The 22,053-nt window shown below is 47.1% G+C and overlaps 1 protein-coding gene across 1 annotated transcript in view; it reads right to left on the bottom strand.

The window, feature by feature from the left end:
- The window catches only part of LOC119457890 (uncharacterized), a 483,998-nt gene that overhangs the window by 277,416 nt on the left and 184,529 nt on the right, over positions 1-22,053 (bottom strand). Inside the window, 1 exon segment of the mRNA XM_049670508.1 lies at positions 21,715-22,007. Within this exon segment, the coding sequence (XP_049526465.1) occupies positions 21,715-22,007 (293 nt within the window).

Raw genomic sequence — 22,053 nt, 5'->3', positions numbered from 1 at the left:
GGTTCACGGACCAATGCAATTACTAAGTTTGATACGGCAAGTAAAAACATGAAAGATCATAGGCGACAAGTTAGAATAGATGTGTTTGTTTGTACAAACTTTAAAAACTGTTGTCCATACATATCCTTTACTCCATTTCTTGTTCGAAACGTTTGCATCCTTTGATGCACATCGGTCAATTGAAAGAGAAGTAGTTGGCGCCGTTCACAGCTGCCAACACCCCTCTGAACCCCAGGCCGATAAATAACAAATATTAATAGATGTACAATCAGATAGATGGCGTTTGAGCTGGAAAAAAACATCAGGGAAGAAGTGGCAAAGGACCAAGCGCCGTATTACTATCTAGACCTGCAGTATGGGCACATCACCAGAAAACAGTGTGGTCCACTGAGAGACGGAAAAGCATTGGCCGAGAGTGGTGCGCTCAGAGGCGCGCGGCCGCATTAGTGGTGTAGAGTGCACGAAGCTCACACCCCCTTTAGTTTCGAGAATGAGACGCGTCGTCGCTGCTCCCGAAAATGAAAAGCTCCTTTCGGGACACAATAGCCTCGGCCGCGTCTCCTCTCTCTCTCGCACAAAACGACGGGGGAAAACGCATAACGCGCCAACCCCGGTACAGGCTGCTGGATCTCGACAAGAATGAATGAATAAATTAAGGTACGCGCTCGCTATAACACGCAACGCACACAAACGCATTTGTAGCACAAAAGGGATCCTGACTGAAGGAGACAACGGGTACGCGGAAACAGAAACGTGAAACGGATATGGAATAAAAGACTTTGAGTGTGTTCCTGAGCACGCGGGCGAACGAAAAGCAAGGGGGGGGGGGGGGGTATTACGCTGTCGCAAAGCGATGCAAATTGCGCGCGGACGAAGCGAGTGAAAGGCTCGACGAAGTCCCCCCTTCTACTGTCTGTTCCCGCATGCTGGGGATAAGGAAAAGACAAGCAAAGGAGCGGAACTTTCGAGCAACTCATTCTTTATTAGCCTCGACTCGGTGCACGTCGGCATTGCGCATCGCCGCACTATATATGCATACTTGGCGTTCCAAGACGACTGCATGAATGACGAAGACGGGGGGGGGGGGGTTCGTGTATCCTTCCGACGACGAGCGAGCGACGTACCGTGGAACAATGGTAACGATGGCTTCGGCACGCAATAATACCGGTTAAAAGAGTGGATGGCCGGGCCTGATGGCTGCCGGAGTGGGAGCACTCTGAAAAGGTACGGCTCCAAATCGCCGTTGATTCTAAATGGAGCGCGCGCCGGTTTCAACCTTTCAGGTGAGTGCGCGCGGTACGGCCCCCGGAATTTATTTTCCTCTTCTTTTTTTGCCAGTGCATGTGTAAGACGGGCCTTGAGTGACCGTATGGGCGGCGACGAAAATATTTAGCATGCAAGTGTGAATATTTCCTCGAGAAAATGCTGCACCGAACTGGCGGGTGCGTAAACATTGTTGCTGCATGTTCGTGAAGCCTCACTCACTTGTGTTGGTAAAGTAAACGTTATATAGTTCAGAAACGCGGACAGCGGCCCTAATTTTCATTGCGGGCCTTCGGACTAGTTAGTCGCTTGTTAAAACGTGTTTGTGTGAGCCGTCATCTAGCCGACTTTTCTTTTATGTAGGATATGAAAAATACACCAGCCCTTTCCCTGTCGAGAAAATGGGTGTAAGCGAAGCTTGTCGTGTGTGTATCTGACCTTCGTGGTGATTTTATTTCTTTATTTCTCTCTCTCCTTCTCTCTATCTTTCTTTCTCTCCCTCTCTCTCTTTAGTTCTCTTTCTTCCATTCTCTCTCTCTTTCTTTCTCTCTTTCTCCGACCTTCGTAGTGACTTCCTTTCTCTCTCTCTTTCCCTCTCTCCTTATTTCTTTCTCTCTGTTTCTTCCTTCCTTTCTCTCTTTCTGTCTCTCTCTTTCTTTTTTGTCCCTGGTATGTGCCATTGAGCTTGGACCTTTTCTGCACTATCGCCAGGATCGGTCCACTCTTCAGCGTGACACCGCCGCCACCACATGTCAGCCTATAAAGCTTCGCTTAAAAAGAAAACGTTTACGTTATATCGCAGAGTGGATTGGTGAAGTGTTTCTCAGTTACTCTTGTAATATTATTTGCGATGATGTTTAGGGCCCCGTGTCGCAGAAAATCCGGCGTCTGCAACCGGCGTGTGATCGCGGGTGGCGGAGAAAATCATCCAACCACATCGACCGCGCAGGCCCTCCACGTGGTGCAAGGTTTTGGTGAACAAAAATGGAATTTCTCAAAGTGAAATCCCTGAGAAAATTGGTAAAGTGCGACTTTACCATTCGGCGTCGGATTCGCCGTCCGATTGTTTACCAATCGGCGTCGGATTGTAATTCGAATGTACAAGAAAACTTAATTCTGCTACGAGGAAACTGAAACATTTGTACCAGACATGCGCGCGTCGGGGCAGTAGCAAACAATTAATAAAATAATAAAAAAAGGTGCTAGGGCCTTCACATTTTAATATAAGACCACTTATATTGCTCCTGGAAAAACGTCTTTCCAGCAATACATTTCTGTTTAGAAGTGAAGCCGACTTTAAGGGGATCGGTGTAAGCTTGGTCTTTGTAAGCTGGCTTTCCCACGATCAGTGTTGCAGCGAATGAAGTCTACTTGCCGTATGCGAACGATGCGATGCGAACGGGTCCCGATAACGCTATCGCGTTCTACTCGTAAAGGCTAAGCTTAAGCGTCCTCCAAGTTTTTCTATATGAAGGAAGGAATTCACTCTAGGCGTCTTCAGTGACACAGCTAGAATGACACCAAAAAACTGACTCTAAGACAAGCACCTTACAGCGCCTGATTCGACACTCACCAATTCCGCGTGACAACGCTACCAACACTACAGAATGAGGGAGTCGACTTCAGAGTCTCATCTGACGGCTTCAAGAGAAGCTCAGAGCTGTGCATGTATGCAGTCACGTGGTTCCTTTTCATTTGATCGACTTTCCATCGTTCGTTGTAGTCAAGATCGCCGCTAAAATGATCCAGAGCTGTTGCTTTGCATTGATTCATGAGTGACAACGCTCCGTGAAAAGTTGCGCTTGGTGTGTTTCGTGTCGACGTGTTACGTCTTTCAACCCGTCAACATGATACAATTGTACTCCTTCTCATGACTGCTAGACATCATCTCCCAAAAAGTCACTTCAGTCATGCCGGTAACCCTTCACTGCTTCACCAGTAACCCCGAAGAAGGTACTAAATCATAGTTATTTTCTATCCCATTTAGTCTAGAGACGTACCCAGCGTTGTAGTAATGAAAGCCACATTAAATAAATAATTCACTCATAGATTCATTATGTCATAGACGCGTCCTTGACGAAACAAGTCGACTAGAAACCACGACACTCGACCAATGTAGCGTAAGATTCTCGGATCAAAAATGGAGCAGACATAGAGCTTGAGTAGCCACGCATTCATTAACTTTACAACGATCTATTTTGTTGAAATGGTAAGCGCCCAGGAAATAAAACTACCGACGGCCAAGCTTGAAGTGCGGCTCCTGGCAGCTTGGTCACAAGAGGGCCCGTGTGGCCTCCGCCATTGAGCACGTGCGACGTTGAGTGCGCTATGCGTCGTTCCCGCGTGTTCGTGGGCTGAAGTGCTAATTGGATGCAGCAGTACGGAAGTTAAGAAGCATACTGTGGCCGTCAATCTTGCGCTGAAGAATGTAGTGCCTTGTTTCGGGGGTAGCTGAGCTGAACATTAGCGACCGTACAAAGTGGACGGTCATCAGAGAAGTTTGTTTATGAGGAGATTCGTCCTGTAACACGGTCTGTTGCTGTTCTCGTCGCCAGGAGACAACGTCGTGTGCAACCAAGGAAAACATTGCGCGACGCAGCATGGCAGCTCTGTTGCGCCAGATGAAAGGAAATTGTTCATAGACTTCTGTCGAAAGGTCTGCGTAATAGTAGGCTATTTGGCGCTTAGCAGTTGTGCAATGGTAACACGAACACACAGCACAAGCAGTAAAAGACACGCAGCCGTAAATTGCTCGTTTCATCTCTTACGCACTCTTTTTCTCTTCTTTGTGTTTCCGCTACGATTTTGCCGAGTTTGGAGAGCTGATGTACATCCTGAGGTGGTTCAGGCATGCGCGTGAGAAAATAGTGCCACGTTTCGAGAGTGGTCATACTGAACGTTCCCAGGTGAATCACGCAGACAAATGGAATCACGTGGAGAATCCAGTGCGGTCACTCGTCAAGGAATATATTACGAGGATACAGAATTCGTCTGCTCGCTCTCCTCGAGAGCAGACGACCACATGAGCGAGCGTGCAATGATACACTGTTCGTCACAGTCGTACGTCGATGTGGACATTTGTCAACGATTCTAATACGTCGCAGACTCTAATACGAGGACACGCTCCATTTAGAATCATCTGCTTTCTCTTTTCCGAGAGCAGACGGCGATGTGTGCGACGCGGAGTGATACAACGCTCGTTGCCTGTTGAGTTGTACGTCTGCTCCTTCACTCGGTTAATGCACACCACTAGCATCCACTAAGCTGCACAGTTTCTGGGGCGTACGCTTGTAGTATAGTCGTGAGAGGCGAAGGCACGTCTCACACTTTCTTCTTCAGGTCACTGCGGCGTTCTTCTGTCGCCGTTCTCACCATGGACCTCCGCGTATATCTTCTTGCTGGAATAACTTTCTCTCCGTTCGCTTGGCGTCGTCTGCAATACTGCGGGACTGCCAGAAGTGCGCACGTTTTTTTTTTTTTTCGAGGGTCTCGCAGAAAAGCGCGGGCAACTCCTTCACGTTGCTCCTCTCAACCCGTTCCCTGCGGCGTTGCCCACGGCTAATTACCTTTTCTCGAGAGCGGTGCATAATGAATCAAAACTTGGTTCTGAAACGGTACACGCGGCGCGATGTACGTGCCCTTCACCTCTTCGCACTTGCGCTTTCTCCACTTCTCTCTTATCTCTCATCACGTGCCGGTAGGTGGCGCGCAAGAAAACTGCATCTTCTCGGTCTCCGATTCTCTGTCGGGCGTTGTAGCACTTCTGTCACACCCTCTACAGCGCCCTCTCGAAGCGTCCGAGCTAATTAGCTCTCGTCGACCATGGCGTCGACACGGAACGAGAGAGCCACTCCCTTTTCACCCGTCTGCGACGCGGTTGCTTCTCGAACACTGGCCCGCAGTCTTTTGTTTCTATCTCGGTCTTCCACGAGATTCTTCTAACTGCCCTTACAACCTCCCCGCTCTTTCTTTCTTTCCTTCTTTCATTCTTTCTTTCTTGCTTTCTTTCTTTCTTTTTTCTTTCTTTCTTTACTTTTCTTGCAGAACGTAGAAGTGAGTGCCCGCCCAAAAACGGCTGAAGCAAGCGTTCTCGCCCAGGGTCCATCCGAGGACCTCAGTTCAGGTTTGTTTCTGCGGCCCCTGCTTCTATCCCTAATTCGAGTTGCTGTCTGTCGACACTGCCGGAGCATAGAAGCGCCAACGCAGCACGGTTGATTAGTTAATGTGGGCCGAGCAATGCCGAACTCTCCTGCCACTTCGCCTAACGGAGCTGGGTTGTGTGACTACATTTAGCGGGATGGGGATAAAAAAAAAAGAAATGAGAGGGATTTGTAGATACCGGGTTGATCAAATATGTTGGGTGGAAAAAAAGAAAAACCCAGTACTCAGTGGATCGACTCTGTTAAGCGAGCTTAACCGTATAACGATGATTTTACTCGAACCTGCCACGGTGTGTTTATGGCGCGGCGCTTCTGCGAGCGAGGTCGAGGGCTCCATTCTCGGGTGTGGCGGTCGCACTCCGGTGGAGGCCGAATGCAAAAAATACGCTTGCATACTGGCCTTTCGATGCACGTTAAATAGCCCCAAGTGGCCAAAATGAATCCGGTACCCCCCCTTACGGTGTCCCTCAACAACCAGCTGTATCGTTTCGGGACGTTAAGCCCCTTCAACTTCTTTAAACTATACTCCCACTTTTTGACACCAGCGGACCCAACAAATTGCGTATAGGGTGTCAGCTTGTGGTTACATTCTTGGCGCGCGGTCGTTACCTTCTGAAAGAAAGAAAAAAAAAGAAACGGGAAGGAAATCACTGAAAGAGAAAAAAGAAGGCCGTGAAAACACGTGGTGCTCGTAATCATGTTCTTTTTTTCATCCTAGATACCTTTTCAAGCGAGCTCAGTTTTTTTTTTTTGGAATTCGCTTCTTTGGTTGGGGTTACCTTCTTTTCATTTGCAATGGCCTCCTTCCTTCCTTGAGTGTGTCCCGCAAACACCACAATACCTACAGGCATGCCCTGCATAATACGTACCCAAAAGTTGGAAGGAATTCGGTCAAAGAACTGCGCCTTCTCCAACTTTACCAGACCACTAAAGAAACTAGGCTTCCGGGGTATTGTGCCCCGAGCGAACGTACACAGAACGGTGCAATTACGGCGTTTCCATACATCGATAAACCGTTACGTTGCGGCGCAAAAGATTCGGTCACCATCGATCGCAGACGCAGTCGTAACGGCGAACGACAAGATTCGGACATTTCGATTAGGAAAGCGCGCGTAAGGAATTCTTCTACGCCGCCACTATAGGAATACCACTCCAGTCTATATCTACGTTTCTGGAGCATAAGCGCCTCTGTACGTTTTGTTTTTCGGCTTGCCGCGGAAAGCTCTCCACCCAAAACTATTTTTCCTGCAAAACCGTGACCAAGCTGTTCCAGCGCAGACACTAAAACTTCTGGCAGAATGCAGAAAGGCCAGAGATGCCATCAACACAAAAAGGATTTTTCTCGTGAGAAAGAGCTGGCCGAATCCAATTAAAGGAAAGGGGGGGGGGGGGGGGCATAGAGAGTTTCTACACACAGAGTCGGCCACCATCTAAGTCCTTGCCACAAAGCAAGCAGCCCCTCCCTCCTGGACCTCCCCCCCTCCCCCACCATTTGCGCGGGCATCCTGAACGGAAAGCTGTCGTGGGTACGGTGTAAGCATATTACGGGTGTAAAGCTGGGGGGCCTTCGGCATTCCGGAAAGGACTAGAGACGTCCACAAACGAACGGACTACACCGTCGGGCGCACGTACACGTAACTGCGGCGACCAGAGGCAGTTATAGACGAGCCTCGCGAGTCTCCTTCTAGGAGGTGGCACGACCGTGCTCGGGTTGAAGCGAAGCGGAAAACATTCCGCGCGGAAAACGAACCTCGACGTGCTTACCGGCATGCCTGGCATTCAAGCGGTTCGATTCCTTCTTGGCTTCTTTTTTCTTTCGCCCGCGGAAACGGCTATCGAACCGTCCCGAGACCGATACTGTGCTCCAATGCGACTTCTCTTGGCTTTTGCCGGCTACAAGCTAGCTCGCTAACGTCGCGAAATTAAGTTAGCACGTAGAAGTGTAATTGAAGATTTTTTTCAAAAATATCCATATACAACGTCTACAGTAGACGTGCTGTGGATGTGTGGCATTACACTTTCAGTCAAATAATGTCTGTAAACTGTCGGCAAACCATTAGCAAGACTGCGGCTCACCGTATACGAACGGAAATGGGGCCAACGCGAGTTGGCATAAATAAAACAAACTTTCTCAAAGAAAATTTGTCTAAGTGTCAGTTTTAACTTCGTATATAGACAAATGTTTATACTCATCACACAGGCGAAGTAACAAGTCTATAAGATGTCGAAGAGGTCGGCAAGAAGACTCCGTACAATCCTCCTAAGGTGTAAACTTGCTCTACGAGGGCTGCATTGCTGCACTAACCGACGCAGGAATTGAGTGTCACAACGCTTAAAGGTACCCCATCTACCCATCGACGATAAGCAGGAGAAATAGGATTTCCGAGAGGAGGCGGAAGGGCGGTGGGGAGGGGGGGGGAGGCTTCGTTTTACACTGGACGTAAATAGACTGATTATGAAGATAACGACGGCGGTGATGATGAACATCAATACGGAGTAAACATCTCAAGCCCATGAAGATTTCAGTAGTCAAAAATTTGAGATGACGACGGCAGAGGTAGCCAATAAAAACTAGTAAAAACGATCAAGGCTTTTGGAAACCAATAGAGTCGGTGATGGGGCTAACTCTGTAGCACCAGCCGCAATACTTACTGCAAAAAAAAAAAGAAAAAAAAAAACCAGGCTGGTAAAGGGGAGCGCGGGGCCAGTTGGTACATGTTAGCAAAAGTTATTTTGCTAAACCGTACAAACTGGTCCAGCTCCTCACTCTGTTCCTCACTGCCATGAGAGGACACTTCAAGAACATTTCCTTGCCGCAGAAGCATAAAATAAGCCTCTAAATTTTATCACATAATAGTTATCACAAGAAAGAGTAGACTACACTAGCTACGCCGAAAGTAAATAAAAACTCACCGAAAACGAGATGAACTTTTGATTCGTTTTTTGGCAAAGAATAAAGCGTACTACGGCAATGGTTGGCCAGCGGCTCACGCCGTGCAGGACTCCGAAAGAAACAGACAGAGATGAAGGCGCCGCGTGATTCAGGTCACGTGCGTCTTTATTGGGGCTTTTCATTACGGCCACCGAGGTGCGCACAGGACAGGACAGCCGCCCCGGATGTCGCTGCGAGCGCCCCCTGCCAGTGTGTCTCCACCTTTCTCCTTCTCCCCAGGGGCTCGTCTTTCCTCTACTTCACACCGTTTGCAGTGCCACGTCTGTTCTATCCACCTGCCTGTTTTCTTATTTCATCAATACTATATTTTTTTGTCACTGTTGATGCTTTCTCGACTCGAAGCAATCAGCACAAGAATGAAGTAGAGTAACAGCCCATTGCGAACTTTATTTTTTTTTCTTTCCGCAATCCACGAAACACGTAGTGTTATCTTTCACCTACCAGTGCTCATTCTTTTCTTTTTTAAAGTTGTGTTACTTTTCTTTCTTTGACCTTACCAGGTTCCTCCACTTTCTTCTCTCAACACTGTCGCAACTCTCGACAGCCCGGTAGCGACGCCAGCGCTCGCAGTGGTAACTGCCTTCAAGCTCGTCGTCTCTATACGACCGTTACGTGCCGAGGATTTCAAAAGCCGCAGCCCGTCCGCTGTAGCTACCGTCCATCGTTTGTGGGTTGGTGATGGGGGAAGCAATGTCAACGGGGGGAAGATGAACAAAAAACAAAACAAAACAACGATCAGTTCGCCCTTGCGAGCTGCCGACGTGGCAAACGTAAATCACGCGGCTCCACCAGTGGCTAGCCCCACATAGAGCTTCCCGCAGAAATGACTAGGGGCGACTATGGCGCTGCGATCGTTCGGCTATACCACGACATATCAGTGTGAGACTTCATCATCATCATCATCCTACATTTTATGTCCACTGCAGGACGAAGGCAGTGGACATAAAAGTGGACATCTCCCTGCGATCTCCAATTACCCCTGTCTTGCGCTAGCGTATTCCAACTTGCGTCTGCAAATTTCCTAACTTCATCACCCCATCTCGTTTACTGCCGACCTCGACTGCACTTCCCTTCTCTTGGTATCCATTCTGTAACCCTAATGGTCCACCGGTTATCCATCCTACGCATTACATGGCCTGCCCAGCTACATTTCTTCTGCTTAATGTCAACTACAATATCGGCTATCTCTGTTTGTTTTTTGATCCACACCGCTCTCTTCCTGCCTCTTAACGTTGGTCCAAAGATTTTTCGTTCCATTGCTCTTTGCGCGGTCCTTAACTTATTCTCGAGCTTCTTTGTTAACCTCCAAGTTTCTGTCCCATATGTTAGCACCGGTACAATGCAATGATTGTACACTTTTCTTTTCAACGACTGTGGTAAGCTCCCAGTCAGGATTTGGCAATGCCTGCCGTATGCACTCCAACCCAATTTTATTCTTCTGTGAATTTCTTTCTCATGATCAGGGTCCCCTGTGAGTAATTGACCTAGATAAACGTACTCCTTTACAGATTCTAGAGGCGGACTGGCGATCTTGAACTCTCGTTCCCTTGCCAGGCTATTGATCATTATATTTGTCTTCTGCATATTCATCTTCAACCCAAGTCTTACACTCTCTCGAATAAGGTCCTCAATCATTTGCTGTAATTCGTCTCCATTGTTGCTGAATAGGACAATGTCATCTGCAAACCGAAGGTTGCTGAGATATTCGCCGTTGATCCTCACTCCTAAGCCTTCCCAGTTTAAGAGCTTGAATACTTCGTCTAAGCATGCAGTGAATAGCATTGGAGAGATTGTGTCTCCTTGCCTGACCCCTTTCTTGATAGGTAACTTTCTACTTTTCTTGTGGAGAACCAAGGTAGCTGTGGAATCCTTGTAGATATTTGCTAAGTTGATTCTACTCCGCCGATTTCTCGATTACCTGATTGATGACATGGATATGATCCATCGTAGAATATCCCTTCCTGAAACCAGCCTGTTCTCTAGGTTAGCTGAAGTCAAGTGTTGCCCTGATTCTATTGGAAATTATCTTAGTGTTACATAAACTGACATGGCGCATGCCTGTCTCTTCCATTCACACGTGATGAACTATTGCTTTTTCTTTCTTTTCTTTTCTTTTGGAGAACGCGAGCAGTGAGATAATCTGGACAATGGTTCTCAACTGAGCTAGATGGGCCTTACTCATTACACATATTAGAGAAATTTGTGAGACACATTAGAGACTTGCTGGAGAGTTATGTTACGCTCTTTTGTACACTTATTATAAACAGTTATGTAATTAAACACTTAGAGAGTTTTGCCGCATCCGTCAACGTACTGCCGTTTGCGGAATGCCGGGTTATCGGTGACGTATATGGCGGCAACAACGCTGGTGCGCCATCTGGTGACACAAAGTTTCAGCAGAGGGCGCACGAAGGAAACACTGCAGCCACTGCAGATAATTACATTTATACAACTTAACTGCTGTTATAAAGCATTGGTAGTGAGATAATTGTTAACTTGCAGTGGATTTCATAACTTTCCTTCGACGAGAACACTGACGCCGCACAAAAGTTTTTCAAACACATTGTAGTCGGATAAAACGCCCCAAAATGTCGCTTCTAGCGACACCCTTTTACGATAACCGGGTGATTCGCAAACGATATAGAAGCTTACGGACAAACTAAAAGACTTTTAGAAGATTTAGACATTTAGAAGTCTTGTCGGAAGCTTGTAAAGCTCTGAAGCTTCCTTTAGTTTTGTCAAAACTAGAACTCCCCAATAGGGAGTTTGAGTTTTGCCGTTGTATTCTTAAACGGTCACTGACTCGAAGCTCTTGCTTCAGTCCGCCGAGTGCATGACAGCGCCACCCCTTAACTGAAAAAGGCGCTACGCTTCTCAAGAATTGGCGCGGCGTGCCAACGAAGCGCAGTCACTCCTTCTGTCGGGACGTGGCGCTGCCATCGACCTTCCAGAAACGTTGGAATTCAAAGAACACGGAAGGATTAACTGGTCAGCAGTCAAGATAAGTAATGGACAATTAGAGTATTTATGAAAGAAAATCAGGGAATAGATTGATAGAACCGGAGTCATTGCAAGTGTAGTTAACGGTATAATTTAGTGATAAATATAGTGATAGAACTTTTAAATGGGAAAGTGAAGATCGAGATTAGGTAGCAAAAGGCTATAGAGGGCGATAGATGTAGTAAAAGCTGATCATATCAAGCAGGCTAGGTGACCGTTTGTCGCCGCCTCGTTGCAATAGCGAGGCCAACATAGATCATCATCATCGTCAACAATGAGTCGAAGGGGAGTGCAGAATTCAGAAACATTCTAGAATGCATGGGCTAGAAGTTTAGGACGGAATGTGTCGTGTTTTGTGAAAGCAATGTGTCGTCTTCCCTCTTTCCTGTCAAAATGAACGTCTGCTGATATCCCGGAAAGTGAGACATGTCCGCCTGGCAACGTCGCCTCCTACGTATTAAACGGAGTACAAACTACGCCGTGTCGCGGAACATCGAAGAAAGGCTGACTTCACATGCTCGCCTGCGCGCGCCGAGACGCGATCGCTGTTTGAAACACGGCGCCGACGAGGAACGTAAAAAACGCCCCAGGCGTTATGAATAGCTTGTCCTTTGGCGACGAGGGCGAACGTGTCTCGCGTTAACGACGCGTTGAAGAAATTTTCCTCAGACGTCTCCGATTGCGGGGATTCGATTATACCGCCACCCCTTCTTAAGAGGGTTGTACATGTTTGTAAAGAAAAAAAAAATGGTGGTTTAAGAAAACGCTGATTTCAGCGTGTCCAGTGAGACGCGCGCCGATGTTAGGAAACTTGGCGGAATGCCCCCGAGGCTCGGTGGTTGAAAACATTAGTCCCGTCACCGAGCGAGTCTGCTTTGAAAATGCAGACGCCAGAAGTTTCAAACTTTTCCAGTAGTTTCTTACTCCTTTGCGTCTCGAGTCGACATGCGGCAAATATGCTTTCTTTTGTTTTTGGTATAAAGGCCGTTGGAATTGAAAGCTACTGAACTCATCTTTGATAAGCCTTCATTATCATTAGAAAAAGTAGGCTGCGAACGAGAAGGAATGTGGCGACATACACGAAAGCTTTGAGCGCATTTGGAACCAAACGCTAATTAGGCGGTCCGTACGATGCTTACGCCACTCTTGGTTTAAATTCGACAAGATGTACATACAGCCGACCTCAAAAACTTTACGGACCGCGAGACACGAGAAGGCGCCTAACTTACGACCAGTTTGTGACCGTAGCCAGTGAAACAGTACAACACTATGTTACCATGTGATTAAGTGGTACAGGCTTGACATTAGAGGACAAATTGTAAAAAACAAACAAAAAAACAAGCTTATTGTTCAGAAATGCTGATTTGCCCGTGAACGGCTGCCTTCACTAATGATATCTCAAGCAATATTATAGGCTAGAATTTATAAAGTTTTAGCAAGAACTTTTATGAGAATGCGGACACGGAATACCAGTATGGGTGCCCAGGATGCGGAGAGATTCAGATTTTACTTTTCGCGGTCCGTGAACTTTCGACGCCGGCTGCATACAGACAGCATGTAGCACAGGACCTTACACGTTTTCTTGAGTAATATTATTAGACTTTCTGGGAATTACGTTTAAGAAAATGTATAGACCACAATTAGGCAACACGCAATAAACTAACCACGTTTGTTATCGGGGTAAAATGCAGGTTCATTTTAGTTCGCGAATGTTGCCATGCTGCATATGAGGATAAGTTGTAGGCGCCATTAATGTATTTATGAATTTAATTAATTTATTTTCCCCTGTCGCCATCTCAATTAGTGCCTTTTTTGGACAATAGTGCATTGTGGTTTTCAGAGATGCCGCATTTTACGAAAGCAAGCTACGTGTGCGCTAGTTACACTGTCACTCGAAACAACGCATCGTACCATCTCTTATAAATTGAAAGAGACGATCTGATAGAGTCAGAAAGTCCTCCTAATCGTAAAGAAAGCACGCTGAACGGTAACGAAAGTACGCTGAATGGAAAACACGCGTAACACATTAAGAATTCTCGTTTTCAAATTTCTCACGAGTCGCCTAATGTTGCTGTGCGTAGCGGTATAAATCACAATGCTTCTAGCGTGTTCATTTTCAGTATGAGACCTTTGATTAATGTTTATACATCAGTATTTATAGAGGAAGTTAGCGATTTTGTTATACACGCTTTCACCCGCTAAATAAGGGAACACCTCAATGGTATATAACTTAAACATTTACGTTAATTTCATCGATTAAGAGTGTCTCATACTACTGATTAGGCCCACACCAATGCGAAAGAAAATGTGCTGCTCTACGTATCTTATGTCGACTGTATTAGAATTGCAGAGATATTGACGGCGTGTTCACTCCAAGAGTGGACGACACTGTAATTCAAACGGTGCAGGTACCGCACAATTTTTTTAAGACTATTTCTTTGTCGCTCTTACGTCTTCAACTCTAGGCTCTTTTATATCGCCTGAGCGATTGCTTCTCCTCAAAGAAATGCGCACCTTCCAGCCAGCGCCAAATTTAACGCGGACACCGTAGTGCTCCGACCTGGCGATAGATGGCGCGGCGAATTAACGCCTCCCTCCCCTCACCCTGCAAGAAAGACACGCACAAAAAAATTACCACACCCGCCGCCTTCCTGCAGAATAACCATCTCGTGTAATGGCCCCATAGTGCACGGCCGCAAAAAGCTAGAACGAACTACAAAACAAAGAAACGAGGCAAAACACATTTTCTGCGCTGTCTTCCCTTTTTTTCCCACCTTTCGTTCCCTTATTTGCTTCGGCCGAGGCATAGCTGCCGCCGCGGTTTGCATAACATCCGACGAACGGGTCGGCGAAGACCGTTGCGAGCGCAAATGCGGAAAGCGGAAGAGGAGCTCTCATTTATGTGTCTTAATTCTTTCTCGTCTTTTTGTTCTTTTCCGTTACAGCCTGAAGTAAGGCAAAGCAATGCCGTGTAAAGCAAGGGGCTGCCGCGCAATATATGGTAGGAAGCCTTCGGCTGCCCTTTCCTCTGATGATATCTACTTTGCCCCCCTCCTTCCCCCCATCCTTCTCTCACACTGCTGCTGTTCGTTGCCGAGAACGTACATCCCGGAATGCGTGCTCTCGCGCGAATGTTTATGTGCCGGTCTTGATGGCAGCTCCAACGGCCATTGACGCTTCCGAGCGATGCTTCTTCGACCGTTCTGCGCCTGCCTACTTTATTTATCACCAGCTTTCGTTTTATTTTATTTTTCTTAGAGAGAAGGAAGAAAAAGGAGTGTACGTTGGGAGAACGGTGCTCTGGTTCGCCATCCCGAAGCTATTTCCGTAGTTTCGTTTTGCACTTCCCCCCGTTTTTTTTTTGCGCCCAGCATCCATTCGCTATCTTGCTTCTGCTTTCCACGTCCCTTTTTTTCTGAATTGCCTGATTTCCCTAACAATTCCCTCTTGTTCCTGCTGCGCAAGGTCGGTAGGGAGACGTTGGTTCCTGTTGGGACGTACTGTTGGAAGCAGCGTACCCCTTGAAGTAAAGTTTCTGGTTTCTTTCTTCTTTTTGGCATTTAAATGGGGTGAATTGGTCATTATAAGTGGGTGTTTCACCTACGAGCCCTCGTGTACTCTTTTTTTTTCTGTTGTCTTATCTAAGCTCCCAAGCACGGATAGGCTTTATTCTTGTTCTTAAAGTTTTGAACCATCACATATAAAATGGTTGATTCGCGTAACGATCTAAACTGGAAGGTAGATGGCTCGTAGTTAAGAGTGCGCCTAAAGTAAAAGAAAGGCCCATATGCACTAAACTTATACGAGTTGTATTCATTTTCTTACTTAGGAACAGCGTCCTTCTTTCTTTTTATCTCTAAGGTCGCATGGAGCATTGCAATTCGTTCTGTTCAGCCGGATTACCAAGAGAGGCGGATATTACTTGTACACCGAATCGCTACTTTCCGGTGGCAAATTATAAAAAGATTAATTATTGAAGTTTTTAATTATTCACTGCAGGACGTAAGTTCCTCTTGCGGAACTGAAGCCGATCAATCGTACAGTCAAATCCTAACACCTAGCGTCTATGTTCTATGATCAACTTATTCAGGAAACTAGATGATCCTGCTCTGAGTGAACAGACTATACTAGAACCCCGTCCCCACCGCTCATCGGCTCAGAAGGCAGTGAAGCCACTTTTGTGCTTTCTGAGAGCGTCTGGTTTGTATGAGCGCCTTTGACTCTGCAGTACGGTCCGTGCACGTCTCCATACCCCCCACCCCCCCTCTCTCTCCCTTCTTTCTCTTTCCCTTCTCCCTTCCCCCAGCGTCGGGTAGTCAACCGGACTCTTGACTGGTTAACATCCCTGCCTTCCTTATATAGCTCTCTCTGTGTTGCATCCGAGATCGGCTCGCGCTATTTTGCGTCAACACCAGCGAGGAATTCCGGTGAGAGTACTAAACAATCATAAAAAGATGAATGAATGAATGAATGAATAAATAAATAAATAAATAAATAAATAAATAAATAAATAAATAAATAAATAAATAAATAAATAAATAAATAAATAAATAAATAAATAAAAGCACGCTTTGATGCCAGGCGACACCTTAAATATAGTATAGACCAGAAACCCGTTGACTATAGGGAAGGACTGAGGAGTAAGCGACTAAGAGTGAGAGTGTCGCAACCGCGAGCTTTCATCTCGCGCACAACATTACGCCGATCCAGAAATACAAGCAAGAGCCGCACCGTACATACAACAGAATCAGCTACCGAACGACGACTGCGGCGCCTGCGAACAAACAAGAGGCGACGAGCAATAATCGTCTCTTGACAAACTTTCCACCGGGGAGTCGTTTTTATTTCCCCTTTCCCTGTTTTCCCGCACTTTCCACGGCACCGGAGGAGGAACATTGAACACTGCCTCGAACACTGAACGTCAAAAAAAAAAAAAAAGAATCCCTGGGTGACGTGCTCAGACCCGAAGCAACGTTCAAAAGAGAGAGAGAGAGAGATAAACAGAAGGAAAGAAGGTTGAGAGAGGAGGAGGACGAGGAACGCAGTAGGAAATAGGGAAACAAGAAAGAAGGTTGGGAGAGGAGGATCAAGGAGATAGATGAAGAGGAGAGGAGGATCAAATAGGAAAGGGAGGAGCAGTAAGAAGAGGAGTTATGAAAGCAAGAAGAGAAGCACAGAAGGGGGGGGGGGGTCGTGGAACCGACGAACGTAATAATATACGAGCCAAGCCAAGCCGGGACTATTCTTTCACATCCATAGCCAGCTTGCGCTCGCGTTCCTCGCGCTGCCGCGCGTCGGTTGTGTCGCTCCCACGGGAATAATTAAATCGGGCCAAGACAATTATTTCTCGCGCTGCCGCCGTTGCTGGGAATCACGGAGGTCGCGTCGCAGGCGGCGAGCTCTCCCTTTCTCCTCTCCCGTTTCCCTCCCGAAAGCAGCACAGGAAGGAAGTTACGCATAACGCTAGAGAATTAATAAGGAAAACAATAACAAAAAAAAAAAAAACGGAATGGAAGGAGCGAGGAATAGTTTCGAGGGAGGTTAGAGGAACGCGGGGTGAAATATGGGAAGTATGACGGCGTTTCGGGATAGAAGGCGTAGGGAAATCGGGAAAGAGGGTACGAACGGAGGGAGCCAACGGTGTGTGGGAGCGAGGATTTTGAAAAGCCCTGCGCAAACTTTGTCGCGACGCTTTATTTGTTCTCGAACTCGGGCAGAACGAGGAAAAATTACGCGCTTTCTGATCGCTGGCTTGCGCCTGTGCGACTCAGTGCATGTGTACGGAGTACGCGGCTATATAGATTCCGCCGTTGGAAAAACAGCGCGACATTTTTCTTTTTAAGTTTGAAAACGACAACTCCGTGGCACACCAGTTAATTTGAAACCCGCTAAATCTGTACGTCAGGTCGTAAGCAAGAAAGAAAGCATGTTGTCGAGACGGGGGGCATGGTAATACCCACAACACCTGTAACTAATCATGTTGCAAATGCCAGATGGCAGAGCACCAGATGCATTACCTTGTCATGTGGGCAATGATAGTAATCATGATTGGTTATATAGTATACTGTTATCGTTGAAATACGGCATCGTTCGAGGAACAGGCACACGCGAACGTGTGTTACGCTTTAAATTGTTTATAATTTGTCTTCTTTGATTTAGAGAGTCCGAGTTGCGGTCCCCTTAGTTCAGGATGGCAGGTAGCGTACACTGAAAATAGTTTACACCTTTAAACTAAAGAATGGCGCAAATCTGCATATAACTCACACGATTACACCTTTTTTTTGGCTGTAAGGTGGGAGTTATCGATATATTTACAGCAGTTTTCACTTTTAGGGGTGTAAATTACTTTACAGTGTACTCCCATTCTGTAAGAGGGTTATACCTAATATGCTCATAACTGCGCTTAAAAGATCACTGATTCAGAGCCACAACAGATCAGCTCGCTTCAAAGTCACGTTTACACACACACATTCACATGCACTGCCACGCATTCATCTGCACACCAGTCTCATCCACACTCATCGGGGTTTATTGATATGAAATCAGGGTGTTGAACAGACAAAAAAAATTACCGGCTTGGTTCGAGCTCACCGAACTTTGATTTTATTCCGATTTAGTTCCGGTTCGTATAAATAAAAAAATATATATAATACTGAAGCGGTTCGCGAACCGGTTCGGCATATATAGTCCACTATATTAACCTCTTGGCGAGCCATTGCACCACACGTGCAAAAGGTTGAATTTCAGTTGTAGAAATTGTGAACTAGCTCCAGGCATTTTTTTTCTTCCTCGACGGACTGGTAAAATAATTGCGCGTGCTATAGGGGGCACTCGCGCATGCGCTCTCTTTTCTTGCCCCACGACGCCCTCTGGGACTCGTTCTCGACTCCATGCATGATCGTGCGCTTTGTACGGGATTTCGAGCGTTTTTAGCTCATTCGAGCCCACCCCTCAGCCGTTTGTCTGCGTTTTCCGTTCTTGTCGCCCCTGATTATGCATTCCGTGACAGAGAGTGGTGCCTCGCGCTCCTAAGATCGACCATTCAAACGTTTGCACACGCTCACGAAGCCCCCTACCCCCCCCCCCCCTTTTTTTTTTTCGTCTCCTTTTTTGTCTGCTGTCTGCGTTATCGACAGGGGGCGCTGGATTTGTTCTCGCCTTCACAACTAGACCTCAGTACTCGAGGACTAAATGGTCATGAAAGCAAGAGCTTTATGGCGCGTGTGATTTTTGCCAGAGAAACGACGGGGCGTATTTTAATAAAGCGCGGCTCTCTTCGGCCCCAAGTAGACGTGGCAGGCAGAAGGGCTCCAGCACTGGCATCTAAAAGCCGCCATGGGATGAATAATATGGGAAAGACGCGGGTAAGATGAAGAAATACTGGAGGATTAGTGTAGAAAGCCTGCCAATGTATGACGTCAATTTAGGTCCCATAAAGAAATTACACTTCTGGCAAGTTCAAACTTTCAAGACTTAGATAAGGAAAATATCCACGCGCATCGAGGGTTACCGAATCTGTTTATTTATGCGCGCACTCACCCTTCGTCTAGACCAGTCGTAAATGAATCAAAACGCTTTGAGCAACTGCAAGAATATGAATTTAATTTCTTGCAAATTGAGTAGCATAGAAGAAGAAAAACATTTTCGCGGATATCCGCAAACATTTCGGAAATATACATCATGCAGGGACGGCGAAGTGCCTCTTCTCGCATTTTACTCAACATTATTTGGCCTAATATATACGTATTGTTTTAATTTACAGAGAAATCATCAAAATCACCGCGGCTACATTCACGTGTCGCTTGGGTGCTTTCATGGCTCGGCCGTGCAGTGCGCGACTCGTAAAGGCAGGCATTTTCCTCCGAGATTCGTAGAGGGGATCAACGCGCCGAGCGTAGCTCTCGGAGGCAGCGTCGTAGCTAGCTAAAAAAAAAAAAAAAAAAAAAGAAGGGCTGCGCTTAACGAGCTACTCGGTTCTCTACATGACGAAATGCTCATCGTTCACTCGGCTGACTCACATTCGGGCACTGGCGGAGGTGAGGCTTAATACCGTGCTTAATAACAAAAATGATAGCAACCAAATGTCACCGCGAAATGCAACATCTGTGCTAAATTTGCGCGCGAAAGAATTGGTGGTGTCACCGCGACAGTCCCCCCCCCCCCCCCTCCCCCCTACCTCCACCTCTATACTTGTAGCTGGCTTCCTTGTCTAGACGACCTATTGTATATACACTGCGACGATGATAAGCAAACTTCTCGAAAGATGTATTGCCTAACTGAGGTTTCCAGTTGTTCCACTGTAGTACCATAAGATACCAATCTCCTCGCTACGTTCGATCCTTCGTGCACTTGAGTTATGAATTCCATTTTGTATGACATCAATAACAGTGCTCTTTCAATATAGCACTCATTTCTAAGCGCGTCATCGTCGAGCGACGAGGGTCGGTCCGCGTCGTTCAGAGCACATGTATATAGCTGTTTACTTCGCGCATCTCTCCTTCTCCCTATCCAAACTATGTTTCGTTCGGAACTAATTTCCCTTTCTTTATTGCTCTTCTTCTCCCGTCTCACGTGCACCGACGATATCGGCGAAACCCTGCACCTGATACTCCTGCCCGGTTAAGCCTAATAGCCGCCATTAGCGGCTCGCGCACCCCTCTGCCCGCCGTTCAGACCCCGTTGCCGTCGGCGTCGAGAAATCTCGAGCACAGCTCCCGCACAAGCCGCTCCGGTTAGGCCTAAGCACACAGCGGCTTCGCCCGAACCATGTGCGTGCGTGAGTGTTGTGGGCGCGTTTGCGCATGCGTGGACACGTGCGTTGCGTTTCAACGAAAGACCTACGGCCCCCACACAGGGTCAGGTCGTCAACGCGCATTGAGAACGGTTCATTAAGGCGACGCGAAATTGGCGAAACTTGAAGTTTTCGCAGCACCCATATAGTGTAAAGGGTTGCGAGACGGCACCGGGTGATGCAGCGTAAGGACATTCGAAATTTTTTTTGGGTGTGTGTGGGTGTGCGTGTAAGTGTCGTTTATTTGGCCCAGCATTTCGTCCCCTCCTGTGTTGCTCTTTTCACTCCTCCAGCCCCTGAATTCCCGGGGTGATTATTTTTCTCGTCCCCCATGCAGAGCATCGGTGCCTAAATGATCGCGCGACAAGTGCCTAATTGTTCGTAAAACGGGGGAAGGAACCGGGGGTTCTAAGTTTTAGGCTCTCTGTTGAGGAAGAGGTGGCGGGTGAGAAAAAAAAAACGGCGGGAAGTCATCGTTGGATCCTAAATTCAAACGAGGGTGCAAAGTTTCACAGTTAGTTGCGTTAGGCCTAAATTGAGGCCGTACATCACGAACGCGATATACGCACATTTTTTTTTCTAAATGGTCGAAACGTATGCTTGATAGAGGTGGATGTTTCGTGCTGAAAATGACCACACGCCCCATTATCGTAGAGAGAAATTCGCCTCGCAATATGTAGCAGTTTGATCATGACTGCAGGAAATGTTAGCGGAGTAGCACGCAGCAACGTATGAGGCAAAAAGGGGGTCATAATAGCGCGTATAACGGGAGAAGCAACGCAATAAAAAAAAATCGAGTGAGTATACGACGGCGTTATTAATATCTCAGTGATTGAGATTGCGTAATGACGACCAATTACCACACTTAGCAACCACGCAGGAAACTATTTTGCTGTATTCGCTGATAGGCTACGCGTGTTTGCTTGCACCGTTGAAATTATTATGAGGAGTCGTCATTGCTGATTTGCTAAACAAGACAAGTGCAATGTCAAACAAAGACGCGGGACCACGCCCACAATATATATATATATATATATATATATTGGAGAGAGTTGGAATGGAACTAGAACCCACTTCCATTTCCCTTGTCTTTATTACTTTCTACATTTCCATTGCAACCACAGTTAATTTCCGCGATGTTCTCCGTGGCTTCATTGTCGGTTGCGTGTATTATATATATATATATATATATATTGTGACGGCGCATCCACGCCTGGCGCCAGTCAGACGACGATTTGGCATGTAGAGGTAGATTCGGTCGCGCCAGCCATGTTTATGTATCGTTGCCTCTCTTGTAGATATTGTAAATACACCTGTATATGTGACTTCCGCAACGTAACAATATATATATATATATATATATATATATATATATATATACATATATATACATCCATAGGTAATCGCGGCCGAAATTCGTGCCATTATAGCCGATGACGGGCGTAGTGTTTCTGGAAATCCCCGGGAAATATCGGTACGTCACCGTTCGTCACTCCCAGCCCGTATACAGCTACGCAAAAGGGCTAACTACGCAAAACATCGCTCACCTGGCGAAGAAGGAGGCGGCCGCCGACGGCGACGAACGGAGCTGCATCGCGGACGACGCCGGCCCGCCGCAGGGCGAGCTGTGGCAGGTGCTCGGGACGCCGTCCAGCGAGTTGGGGAAGGAGCAGCTGGAGGCCAGCTGCTGGAGCAGGTACGACGAGCACGGGGGCGCCGAGCCCGCGGGCGAAGGCGCCGGGGCGAACGGCGGCACGTCGCCCATGCTCGACGAGGGCGACGCGCCGGACTCGGACCCGCTGGTGGCCGACACCGCGCAGCCAGTGCGGGCGGCCAGCTCCTGCGTCGGGCAGAAAGAAACGGGAACGCCCGTTAGGTATATATAT

The sequence above is a fragment of the Dermacentor silvarum genome, chromosome 7, assembly GCF_013339745.2.
Source record: "Dermacentor silvarum isolate Dsil-2018 chromosome 7, BIME_Dsil_1.4, whole genome shotgun sequence".
In the NCBI taxonomy this organism is placed as follows: Eukaryota; Metazoa; Arthropoda; class Arachnida; order Ixodida; family Ixodidae; genus Dermacentor; species Dermacentor silvarum.
The sequence above is the reverse complement of the archived record's forward strand: the minus strand, read 5'-3'. Positions and strand labels throughout refer to the sequence as shown.